Source organism: Xyrauchen texanus, chromosome 14 (genome assembly GCF_025860055.1).
Source record: "Xyrauchen texanus isolate HMW12.3.18 chromosome 14, RBS_HiC_50CHRs, whole genome shotgun sequence".
Lineage (NCBI taxonomy): Eukaryota > Metazoa > Chordata > Actinopteri > Cypriniformes > Catostomidae > Xyrauchen > Xyrauchen texanus.
The window spans coordinates 46,800,586-46,814,040 of NC_068289.1; the positions used below are offsets into that span (position 1 = coordinate 46,800,586).

General features: G+C 37.2%; 1 protein-coding gene across 8 annotated transcripts in view; it reads right to left on the reverse strand.

Annotated features, from left to right (window-relative positions):
- Positions 1-13,455, reverse strand: part of LOC127655194 (collagen alpha-1(XVIII) chain-like) — a 130,171-nt gene that overhangs the window by 41,407 nt on the left and 75,309 nt on the right. For all 8 annotated transcript variants that reach the window (XM_052142842.1, XM_052142840.1, XM_052142839.1 and 5 more), the window contains 3 exons: positions 5,484-6,022; positions 2,204-2,287; positions 950-1,006 (listed from right to left, as the gene is read on the reverse strand). In XM_052142842.1, the coding sequence (XP_051998802.1) occupies positions 950-1,006; positions 2,204-2,287; positions 5,484-6,022 (680 nt within the window). The remainder of the gene's footprint in view (positions 1-949; positions 1,007-2,203; positions 2,288-5,483; positions 6,023-13,455) is intronic.

The following is a 13,455-nucleotide window of genomic DNA, read 5'->3' on the forward strand; positions in this document are numbered from 1 at the left end:
TCCACCAGAGATATTCAACAAAGTATGAAAAGTGTGCCAGCTAACCCCGGTCTCCCCTACTCACCCTAATTTTCTTCCAAAAGCATATACGTTGTCTTTATTTTTACATGGAATTTTTGAAGTATCATTGCACAACTCTTGCTATACAATGACAGTTCACTGTGACCATATCTGCCGAGTTCAAAAAAGGACAAAAACACCATAAATAATCTAATACATACTCTATATTTGACATCTTAAACTAAATGACAAGCCATTTTTGAATGTGGTCGCAGACACAGGCTAAACGTGAGCTTTGGTGAAGGTGAACATTATCAGTGAATAACAACTTAAATTTCTGTTGTTTGTATAGAGCTGCATAACAACTCTTAAAAAATGTAGACTTGTGTATTCAAAGAAAAATGACAGCATATAGGTTTGAAAAGACTTGAGGATACTGAAGGTAAAAAATGACAGAATTTTCTTTCTCTTTTTTTGTGGGGTGGGGGGCGACTCTCTCTTTACACAAAAACAGACTCTTATGTCACAGGATCCCTGCAATCCAAACTTAAGAGCCACCTGGTTTCTCCCCATTGTAATTAGCTCTGGCATGCTCAGACAGGGGCCTTGCACATGAGGAACAATTTCCACATGGCCTATTTCTGTACTAGTAACACATGACATAAGAAGATGGGCTATAACATCTGGGACAGGTCTGGAGATATCAGTGTAGATCCTGGACTTTCCCTCAAAAGATAAGCAAGTGTATAGTAACAGACCAGCCAAAACTCCCAGACTGCTGCTTTCTAAATAGCCCGGAACCACAGAATTGTCATTAGATGCTGTTTTGAGAGTGGTGATTAAATGGATCACACCAATTTAATAGTGAGAGTTTAGGCTAACATGGTTACCTAAGCCCAAAAAAAAAAAAAGAAACAGAAGGAACATTCTGAGCAAATTATGTTTATACCTGGACTGATGGTGTTTCATACCCGCCGCCACCACTTCCTCTGCCTTCACCCGATCCCTGCAGAGAAAAAAAAACATATGAATCCCCTTTGACTGTAAACAATAAAAAAGGGTCGAACCATCACAATGTTATTTCTACAGCTGGAGGGCATGTACAGGTCATACATCATATTGATGGGCTTTATCCTGTGGAAAGCCTTACTGGAGGCAAAAGAATGGAAGTAAATTCCAAGCAGACAGACACTCCACTTTCTCCTTAATAGAAAAGTTCACCTAAAAATGAAATATTTGTCATCATTTACTTTCCTTAAAGTTACTCCATTCCCGTATCACGGGAAACACAAAAGATGTAAGGCAGAAATGCAAGCTCCTTTTTCCATGTAACATAAGTGGATGGTGATTTATATGGCAACCCCCCCAAAAAAAATAAGTAGGCCATACGACTATGTTCTATATTCCGAGTCTTGTGAAGCCATACAAAGCCATATCATATGACTTCACAAGACTTAGAATACAGGTCATATGGACTACGTTTATCATAATTTCAAGGTTCTTTTTTTTCTTTTGGAGCTTGCCCATAAAAATTACTACCCACTTTTGTTGTTTGGGAAAGAGGAGCTCAGATATTCTGCCTAAGATCTACTTTTGTGTTTCACAAAAGACAGCAAGTCACACAGGAATGGAACAACATGAAGGAAAGTACACTTTTAAGTGAACTATTCCATTAAGGAGAGACCATAAGTTAAATTGTCTGTAACCCAAAACACTAAAAACCCTGATGCTACAGCAAGAAATTGATTTATAAACTATAACACAATAACTTCTTAAAAAGGCAGACCATTAAAAACTGTAAACACTAAAAAGCACCCCTTTAGAAAAAAATCCACTGTTTGAAGATGTTTGACGTGAGAAAACTCACTTTTTTGAATGCACAAAACATGAACTTTTTTAATACAATTTCAGTATTAACATTTTGGATTAATCATTTGTATAAACATTTTACTGAACCGTTTAACCTACAGTAAGTGTTTGTAGCTAATGGCCTCCAATATATTTGGGAAAACCAGCTGTAAATGTGATGCATTTATGTAGCTATTTCTCATTACGTTATTAGTTCAGAGCCAAAGCTGCTCTTGGCAAAGCTGTTGAGATGCAAAGCTGTGGCGAGACACATAATGAGACCTCATTTAGACGTGACACATGAGTGAAAGTGATTATTTAACTAATTAAAGAGCTTAAATGCTTTAAGTCTTACCCCATCTGAGTCATCCTCGTCTTCCTCACAGTGGCGTTCAGCCGCTCCAGGGTCTTTCAACACCCTCAGATCGCCGATGACACCCTAGAGCACACACACACAAACACAGGTTGGTAAGCATGTTTTGATGGGCATTGGAGGTGAGATGGCATACAGTCTATTTAATTTTATACAGTACAAACATATATATATATATATATAATATACAAATGTGATTATTGCTAGCTAGCAACAAGCTAAAAGGTTCAATAGAGTTAGTTAAACAGATCAAATTTAAGTTAGGTTAACTAAAACAATTGTTGGTTTAACTTAATTCAGTTGTGGACATTGATTCCACACAATGAAAATGTATTTATTTGATATGAAATTAAAATGTAGGCTCTACTTTAGGTGTAACCTAAACGAATGCAAATTTCATGCAAATTTTTCAATTCTACATTTCACCCAAATTGTTAGGTCTATAATATAATGTGTAATGAAAAATGAAAACTAGAAGCATCGTTACTAGTGGTCTCAGACTTTTGGACCCCACTGCAGCCATCTGTCTCTTTGTGGGATTTCTCTTTCATGGATTCCGGCATGATAACAACTTACATGGGAACATTCAGTCCGTTATCCACCAAGAAACACTTATTCATTTCCACCTTCAACACTAAAAGTCACACAAATACAGCTGCCTAATAATGTCTCATTTAGTTTATCTCCATTTAAGGACCCTTTGGTTAGGGTAACAGGAATTTGTTGCTGGTAAGCTATGACAGGACTTCCCCTCTAGCGTCTAAGTGAATGCCCTGTGCTAAGGTCAAAGGTTAAGGAGCAGAATGCAGTCAAGAAAGCTTTATGATGTCTTAATTGCCCTTTTGTTTCATGCCGTGACCTTTGCAGCCCCAACACGGGGTCGAATCTACCAGCCCTGATCATCCCACCTAATCTTAATGAGCAGGAGGGAATACCAATCATATCCTGCTTAATCACGTCTGTCATTTTGATGGCCATCTCCTTATAGTTGCATTCCCACAGGAAATGAAAGCCAAGCGAAACAAGGGGACATCAGACGAGCCCTATTTCAGAAGAACATCTAAGAATGAGTGGCCATTATAAGGCTGCTAAGCTTTGGGAAAAGTGAGGCATTCTTGCTGCCTCTGTTGTCTCACTATGGTTATTGGACAAAGTGTATGAACACTCTCTCACGACTGATGGAAACAAGGCAGAGTATTCAACCACATAACTTCACAGATCAGTCAGGCCACTGTAGTGCCCCAGAAGCTGGAGAAGAATCTGTTGGTGTACAGTATATAAGCTGTTCTTCAAACAGATGCTAACAGATTATTCATGTATTGTGTAGTGCATTGCATTTGTTACATCTATTCACTTACTTTCACACTTATTCTTAATTAAGGGTGCACTCTGTAATTTTTTGTTTTTGTCATTTTGGACTTACACTGGCATGTAGGGGCATGGTTGCAGCTTAATTCATGTGATAGTTATAAGTTAATGATGCCATTTTAGAAAACCACTATTTGCAGTCAGTTATTATTCATTTAACTCATGAGTGAAAGTGTTCAACAACAGGGCAGTGACTGAGACTAAAGGTGGTCGCACACCGGAAGAGAAGCGCCACACCGCATCGTATCACGGCTAGCACTGGTATCAAACACATGGCATGCTGATGGGGATCAGGTCGCAGACAGTACACACAAAAGGTAACACACCAAGGCTTTGGTTCCCTTCTTCAAGAAAGAACAAGGCTAAAGTAAATCATCTATGTCCATTGATAATGATTTGGGTCGAGTAATGGAATAGAAAATAATGTATGCGAGTTGCGCACCGTGGTAAGGCAGAAATTTGAGCAGCCTCCGGAGTCATAGGTGGCCGCTGCCGACAGACACAGAGAGGAAGTGTGTATACATTCATAGAAACCTATTGTTTCGAATTTTAGAATGCCAGATGCATCCAGTATGCGACCCCCTTAAGTGAGTAGTATTCTCATGTGGGTGGTCATGACGTTTTACATATGTTTCAAAACCATTATTCATTTCTTTGAGAGTAAAACATTTTTTTATGAGGAAAGAAATACTGAGTGCACCTTTAATTTTCTGCTGGACTCTATCTAATGTGTTTATTCTACTCACTACAATTGCAATCTTCACCTACACAATTCCATATCCTTTATGTGCAATTTATGTACAGTATATTGTATTTTTGTATTGTAAGCACCTACTTTATATGTTCTGTGTATTGTAAAATGCACACATTGAATATACAGATCATGATAATGGCCTAAAATATATTTTGTGAAATGTTATTTCATGAGTACTTTATATGACATATTAGCAACATATTAGCATTTCTCTGTTGTTTCTATGTTTAGAATGTTCTCTATGTTCTCTCTCTAAACATACTAAAGTTCACTCTTAATTTCAGACCACTATTGTCTATAAAGCAAACCTCCAACTGTCACAAATATACTCTCTCTATGTCTCTCAGTAAGGCAAGTTTATCATACCATACCAAAATCATTTTACAGCTTCCATGTTTATTGATTCATTAGAAAACGTGTTTTAGTCCTCCTTAGCTTGTGTCTGCTCTTAGGTCTCATCTGATTGGTTTTGGAGTAAGAAACAGGGCAGCAGTCCACCATTTCTAGCTGATCTGAGATCAAGCTGTGGGGTCAGTTGCAGGACTTTACCGCACAAACAAGCAGGAACTAATTGCTCCCTGTGGTTCCTTAAAGAAATTAAGTACTCTGCTCCAACAATGAAAGATGGGTGGACTGTTTTATGACCACAGAATGTATGTTGTTTTTTGAAACAAGCCAGTTTGAGCAATCAAACCATGCAAGAGTCAATGAACCACAGTGATTTCCGTTTCACATAATTGCATTAGCTGTTACTTATATTTTCAGGCCTCACCTAGCCTTTCCCTATTAAAAAGACCAACATACAGTTGATGATCACAAATATTCTTACAGTATGTTTTTGGGATGCCGGTGTCCTCACCAGGCTTCTTAACTTGTTTAACTAGCAAAACATCCTAGTCAACCAACTTCACACGACAGATCATGCTTTTTGACCAGCATCACCAAGTAAGTTTGTCTAGTGCACAAAATGGAAATTTTGGTCTGAGAGAGAGAGTGTAAACCAGGACAAAATCAGTACTGACCAGTGTAAACCTTTCTGGATCAGCATGGAATCTCACGCTGGTCTTGTCTGGTATTTTAAGCAGAGGGATTTGACTTTTTTCACAGAGACATCAGAACCACAGAGGAGGTCATACATACCAGAAACTTATCACTGTCCGCTCCACCGGCATGACCAACAAACACTCCAGCCATTGCGTCCAGATCCATATCATCGGGAGACCGCTCAAAATTGACGGCTTGAGGGTCAGAGTCACACTTGAAGTAAAGGGCCACCTGCTCATTTCGAACACTGATAGAAAACCGGGTCCAGGTGTTCAGCATGGAAGGCACAGGGAATCTGGTGGCCTCGTATGAGCTCTGTGAGTCTGGCTCGGTGTAGTAGAAGATGATGTCCTGTTTGCCATTCACGATGGCAGACAGTTTCACACCCACATACATGATATTCTTAGATGGGTCCGTTATAGAGAAGAGGACGCCAGGCTTGGTAGACGTTGGTTTTATGTTAAAGATGAGGGAAAAGTCGCGGAAGAAAGGGTTTGGCAGGTGAGACGCAGCGGACTTGCCAACATTGGAGTTTGGGCCAAAAACATAGCCAGGGCTGTCGGAGCCATAGTCTTTGGTGATGCCATCAGGTGGAGGATCACCAATTAATTGCAACAGTGATACTCCACTCTCTTCTGTGGATAGAAAGGAAAAAAATGTTAATGGACTTTACAGAGGACAAAATATAAGCAGAAAGTGGCAAGTGGGAATAGGCAGCAGGCTGGGACCAGATTAGAAAGCACTTTATTAGTGCGCTCAAATACATCATCTACACAAAGTGCTCAACATTGTCGGCTGTGGTGGAAAACCAAGTGGTGAGTCCTGGCTTAAGTACTGATATAAACTCTGTAAGGGAAAGATGTAAAGCAACTTTTTATTATTTAAGGCTATATAATCATTTCTATAGTGATCCAATGGAGAGGAAATCTAATGTAACTCTGAGATGGTTGGAGACAAAAAGAGGGGCATTTTGATATCCTGACCAGTTAATAACTAGGACTGGGCCGATATAATCTTTAATCAACATACACTCACAGAATACTTTATTAGGAACACCTGTGCATCTACTTATTTATGTGATTATCTAATCAGCCAATCGTGTGGCAGCAGTGAAATGCATATAATCATGCAGATATGGGACAGGAGCTTCCGTTAATGTTCACATCAACCATCAGAATGGGGAAAACATTTGATCTCAGGGATTTCAACCATGGCATGATTGTTGGTGCCAGTGGGCTTCTTTGAGTATTTCTGTAACTGTTGATCTCCTGGGATTTTCGCATACAACAGTCTCTAGAGTTTATGCAGCATGGTACTAAAAAACAAAAAACATCCAGAGAGCGGCAGTTCTGTGGATGGATATGCCTTGTTGATGAGAGAGGTCAACAGAGAATGGCCAGACTGTTTCGAGCTGACAGAAAGGCTATGGTAACTCAGATAACCCCTCTGTACAATTGTAGAAATCAGAATAGCATCTCAGAATGCACAAGTTGAACCTTGAGTCGGATGGGCTACAACAGCAGAAGACCACGTTGGGCACTTTATTAGGACCATAGTGTTCCTCATAAAGTGCTGAGTGAGTGTATTGTCATTCTTTTCCTAAAAATATCGTATCGATACTTTGTATTCTTGCATTGGTATTTTTTTATATTTTATATATTTTTTTGTGGACATGCTCAGTCTCTCTCATGCAGTTTCACATTCTCTAAAAGTCTATTTTGTGTGTTTACTGCAGTTACAATCACGATTCGTTATAGAATGTGACCCTCTGGTGACTTTCTTAGATCACAAATGAGGATTAATTTTATATTATTATTATTTTAATTTTTTTTAAAGATCTCCACAAATAAGGCTCCTGTGACAGAAAGTCTAAAAAGTTATTTAAACTTCACTTGGGAGGATATTAAACTTGTTTTGATCAGAGACTGGGGAATTCCATGCCAACTCTTAAGACTTTCAGTCTCAAGGCCTTTTATTAGCATACAGCACAATATCTTAAGTATTAAAGAAATTACATTTTAAAATTAGGTTCAGAAAGGCAGATTAAATGGAAATTCCTTACTGCTTGGTCTTATTTCAGGGGGCAATTTATTTGCAGATGTGTACATGAGTTTATACAATATTAATCACATCACACGGTGATCTGACAAGGCTGGAAACCTTCAAATTAATGCAAATGTCACTCAGCACAGACTTATATCAGTTGCTGGCAATATTAAGCAAGTTGGTGGAGATAAACTAGGCATGGAAACATCACAGGCCCCATTTGCTGACAAGTCATACAGAGGAAGGAAAGGTGTGAGGTTACAGCTGGACACCCTAGGTCTCTTACACACACACACAAACGCAGCAACTTTTCTGGGTGTTTCTTGCTTTAAAAATAGAGAAAACAAAGGAAAGTGCATTATTCTTAGCAAAACATCCTTCTATCTCTATTATATTGAAGATAAAAAAAAAAAAGACCAAAAAATAAATATAAATAACTTCAACTGATGTACAATTTATTTATTTTTTGTAAACATTTGCAGATAGATTAAGGCTGATGTCAGCGATCAAGTTGCTTTCATGTTGGAAAATGTTTTGAACCATGACTCGGCCCGAAAAAGACAATTCAGTGTAGCTCATGACCACATGGTCTTATTTATCAAACAAGGATCAAAGTCCTTGAGGAGCTTACATATTCATCATTAAGTTCCTCAGATGGTGCTTCAGATATTTGTCAAAAAAAAGGTTCCTATGATCTTTGTTGCACATGAATAGATTAGAAAAAGTAAACACACCTTACATATGGATATTCTTTGGGGTTTGTTTAACTCAGCACAGGAGAACCACTGTTTAAAATGTCACTACTCAAAAGAGTAAAGCCCGTCTTTAGATCATAACAGGATAATGACAAGCTTAGAGGAGGAGCTTTTTGGAACTCATCTTGCAGTCCTGCAAACTTCAGGTGCTGATGTCTAAACAGCAGACAAGCTAAATCTCCATCCTGAATGGCTGGCTGAAGGAGTTCACCGAGACATGTCAGGCTCTTTGGGGAACACACTTTAGGGAACCCAGACTGTTACTTTTCTGACAGCAGGCAATAAATTGTGACTGTAGAATCCAGCTGTGTGTCAGGATAGAAAGAGACTTAGAGAAGTCCCAGAGGCAAAGCATCTGGTCTTGTTCATGAAAACAAAAACCCAGATATTTGACACTAATGACAATCATAAAGACTTTAAAAATACTGCAACTGAATTGTTCTTAAACTTGGACAGCAATATCAAACTGATTCTAACCCGACCAAGACTAGGTGATGCTGAGGAAGGAAGAATCAATAGCAATAGGATGAGAGTGCAATACACATTGCCTTTCTGGTACAATAGTTCACAATCCTGTGCTCAATACACCAAAGCCAGGCTTTGTAGTATCATAACACACGTCTTACATTGTCCCCAGATGGTCTTGGTCATCTTAACTTCGATATAACGGTCACAGTGTAGACATACAATGCAGAACATTTACTGAAAGTAGATATTTTTATTGTTCTGTCAATGAGTTGATCTAATAAGACATTAAGAAACTAGTTCCACATGTCTGCTGAGTTAAAGGAATTTTGGAACAACAGTAAATGATTGTGTGAGTAAATTATGACAAAATGTTCATTTTAATTATTCTTTTGAACTAATGTTTCATGTCTGCGGAGGAATGTCTATGATCTTCTTTCCATGCCACACACTGCAGATGACCTTAAACATCTACATGTTCACCAAACAAGCCAACCTTGACATTAGCATGTGGTCAATGTTTTACAAACACACTGCAACCTGGTTAAGATCTTAAAGAGATATCATCTTAGGGTTAAAAAGTGTCGGTTTATCTCTTTATATTTTGGTAGTTTCATTGACCTTCTTTTAACTAAATAGGATGGTTGAACCAAAAATGAAGGGCACTGTGCAGGTTTTCTAATCTTTCTGGGTTGATTTTATTAATGAAAACACAGCTTTTTATGTAATCAGTTTAAACATAATACATGCAGACTGATCAGCAGCATATATGATATAGTGTACTTTAAGTTGACTAAGTAATTTTGTCTTCAGGCACTGTTTCAGGGGCGTTTCAGTGGGAATATAAGAAACAATTATGGGAAAACACGTTAAGGCCCCTTGCCCATTCAAAGTCACCCATCAAAACATGGCCTTGGGGCTCCTGACAAATGCTGTGATGCTTTCACAAATGTTGCAATCTTCTTGCTGATCAAGACATTTTAATAAATAAGCAAAGTGTACATACTGACAAAGAGATCATAGAGGGCACATCTAATTTACAAATACCCTCATAACAAGTGTGAAATATTAAATTAGTCGACCAATGACAGTGAACCCTTTTAATTATATTTAGCAAGGATTCCGCAGTGACATTATGATAAAAAAAAAAACGAAATCTGGGAAGAAGGTAGACATGGCTGTGATCTTGCTTTGCCTGAAGAGTGTACATTTCGCACCACTAAATAGAATTGCAAAGATAATGACTGTTTTCAGACAGGTTTCCTGAAGATTCCCCCTATCTCCCATTGGTTGACAAACAGACATTATCGACCTGAACACATGCCACTGATTGAACCAATGTTGCTATTTCAGTGTGATCAGGAAAGTCAGACAAAAAGAGTAATGTTTTGATAGCGTCACAGAGTCACAGTGTTTACACTTTTCGGGGAAATCAACCGACCATTCGCTTACTTATCATTGTCAATCCGTATTAAACTGGGAAAGTAAAGGAAGAGAAAGTATTTTAACATTGCAAAAATTACAAATGTGCATGAATCAAATTGAATTATTACTGAAGCAGTGAAGACATTTTTAACAACAAGCCCATGTATATTCATTTGTGGCTGTCATAGAATGCAATTTGTATTCAAGCACTTTACACAAGATGGATTCTGCAGTCAGATTATCCAAAAGCTTTAATAGCCCCTTACTGAGTGCACCCTTAATCCTGACAGTCTAAATCAAAAACAACATTCATCAATCTTGCGCTTCAAAGCTTGAAAGGTTGTAACCACTTGCAAGGGTGTAAATGAGTGGGTCTATACTTACTCAAATTTCAGTACCATTTATGAGACACTAAAGCTCATTAAAGTTTTGACCATGGTACATTCAAAGATATTTCCATCCAGTTAGAAAACTGCACAGCAACTGGCTCAAAAATTGTAATATACAAGTCACAAGTCATGAGTCAAGATACAAGGAGGAATTGTGAAATTAGTAAAATATAAACTTTAAGAAGCATATTTACCTAATAAAAAGTGTATTCAAATCGTTATATTCACAACTTTGCTTAATTTTATATATCCATGATTCATCACAAATATATATGGAATAGTGGAAGCAATGTGATGGCATCAAATACATCTCTGCAATATGTTCACTTCTGCATTTTGCCATTGACAGTTGAGTCATCTTGGCAATCACATTGCACGAATTGCCCTCTCAGTTGATCCATTGCAGAATGAATTGAGCACACTGTCTACTGTAAGTTAGAGGCTCCGTTGTTAAAGTTCATGTAGGTCTCCTTACACAGTGGGAAATCCCATCTTCCCAATGAAGCCATTTTCCCCAATCTAATAGCTCCATTTACAAGCTTCACCAGAGACCTGACACGACATAACCCCATTATTTGACAATATTTGAGGAAAGCTTTCAGAACAATCAACCTTCTAGATGCCTTAGTTCTCACTACAAGACACATGTAGGAAGAGGGGATATTCATGGGGCATTGCAAAAAATGAAATTGTGTGTGTGTGTGTGTGTGTGTTGTGTGTGTGTGTGTGTGTGTGTGTGTGTGTGTGTGTGTGTGTGTGTGTGTGTGTGTGTGTGTGCACTTACTTAACTATACTTACTTTGCACCCAAAAATTGAGTATAAATGAACAAAACCACATTTTGAGATGTCCTCATTTGAAAAAAAAATCTAAAAACAATACACATAATTCAAAGAATTATTTGAAAATGTCTAATAATACACAAATCTGTGAGGGTAAGGTTTAGAGTTATCTTATAGTAATTGTAGTTAGCTTAATATGAAAACAATGGAAGTCTATGGTATCTTCCCATTTAAATAGCTGTACAAACGTGTGTTTGCGTGCGTGCATGTGTGTGTGTGAAATTCTGATGAGAAAAGCAAGAGGAATGGCTTACAATAACAGGCTAGTTAAAAAATAACCAAAACAATTTTAATAAAAGGAAGACTAGACAATCTGTTATACATTAGCTTGTCCATTCTACATGGCCCCACAGCCTCACAAAAATGAATAATGGCTAGACACTGATATAATTAACAGTATAAAACCCATGACAAAAGCATATTCATTCACTTTCAGGCATAACAAGCACACCTGGAATTCACTTTTAGCCTCTGTTTAAACAAATTTAAAAATGTTCACATGTAGCAAACATGTCATTACCATATAATTACCCTGTAATTACCATTACTAAAATCATGAACATTACATGTGCTTCCTGTATACTATCATTAAAAGGTCATCAAGGAAGCTTTACAGCCAAAGAGAAATATTTGTTTCTGACATGCTGCTTGCAGTATAAAGAACATTAATAATATGGTTTGATCTTATCTGTGGCCTTCAGCCAGCATTGAATGTCTTCTCAGCTTCACAACGCTGACTTAATTTTATTTAATATAATTTAATTTAGATGTTTCTGTTATTTAAGATGATTCTAATTGAGGATAATACTAAGATTATGTAAACATAACACACATCCAAACATCATTTTTAATTTTTTATAATCATTATTGTTTTATTTTATTTTTTGGACTTGGACACAATTGACTGAAATGTTTCTCATGATCTTTACAATATTTAGTTTTTAATCTAAAGGACTGTCATTATTTTTGCAGAGGAAAAAAAAAGGTTTATAGGCTTATAAATTAAAAAATTATATTATTAGTATTTTTTTCATGGTTTAGTTGGACCAGATAGTGAAGGATACCAGGATGTACCACATGAAGTTGGTTGAGAAAATGCCCAGATTATTTAATAGTTTTGAGGATTTCAGAACTGCAATAATAAAGAATATGTTCATCCAAACTTTTGACTGTTAAAGTGTATTCAGAGTGGCTTGGATATCATGACGTCCTCTTAAGTTGTCAATAGAATAAAACAGTCTGAAAGTTAGCATCTTTAAAAAGACACTCTTTTAAGATTAAGGGAATTTGTCACAGCAAACACAGCTTTCAATTACAGTATACTAACAATACAGTCAATGTTAAGCCCTCTAAAAAAAAAAGCTTAAAATATTTACCATCATTTTAAATGATGTAAATCCACTAAACCACTTCATCATGTCTCTATTGGCTCATTATATAGTTATATATGCTCACTTTCTTCACATGACAGCTTTTTCTGAAACTCTGTGTCTGGATGTTTATCATAAAACCACAAAAATACCAACAGTATGCTCTCAGGATTTACTTGGCAGAGAAGTGCAATCATAAATTCAGCCAGAACATATGGACTTGCAATAATGTTTTAAGTCACTCCTGCCAAATGCGCAACCTGAAAGCTGAATTTACCATGTCTCAACACAAAGACATACTGTACTTTTTAGAAGACAGATGGTTTTATACTCAAGTCACTAAGACAGTGAGCTTGTATCTGTACTAAAGCTTAAAGAACAAACCAAGTCAAGATTTAGGGAGAATCATATTTAACGTCAAAAACAAGCCAAGATCAAATTAAGTGCCTCCTAACCATATATTCAATATGTTTCATGTTTCATTTAAGGTTTAAAAATGCTGTTAGTTCCAGGTGAAGAACAGCGGACTCCTTTTGGCCATATATTTCTTTTATAAAAACCAAATTAAGTTGCACACAAAATAGCTCATGCCTATTGCAACATGCACAATACCAGCATTGATTCTGTTTTAAATTCACCGATATTCATTTTTAAACGAGAGCTAAAGGGGGTTTCCACTGCTTTTACATGCATGTACTGTATGTATGTGTAGAGGAATGCAATATATCCGGCTTACTGTCTACTCACTGTTGATTAATGAATAGGTTAACAGTTTGAC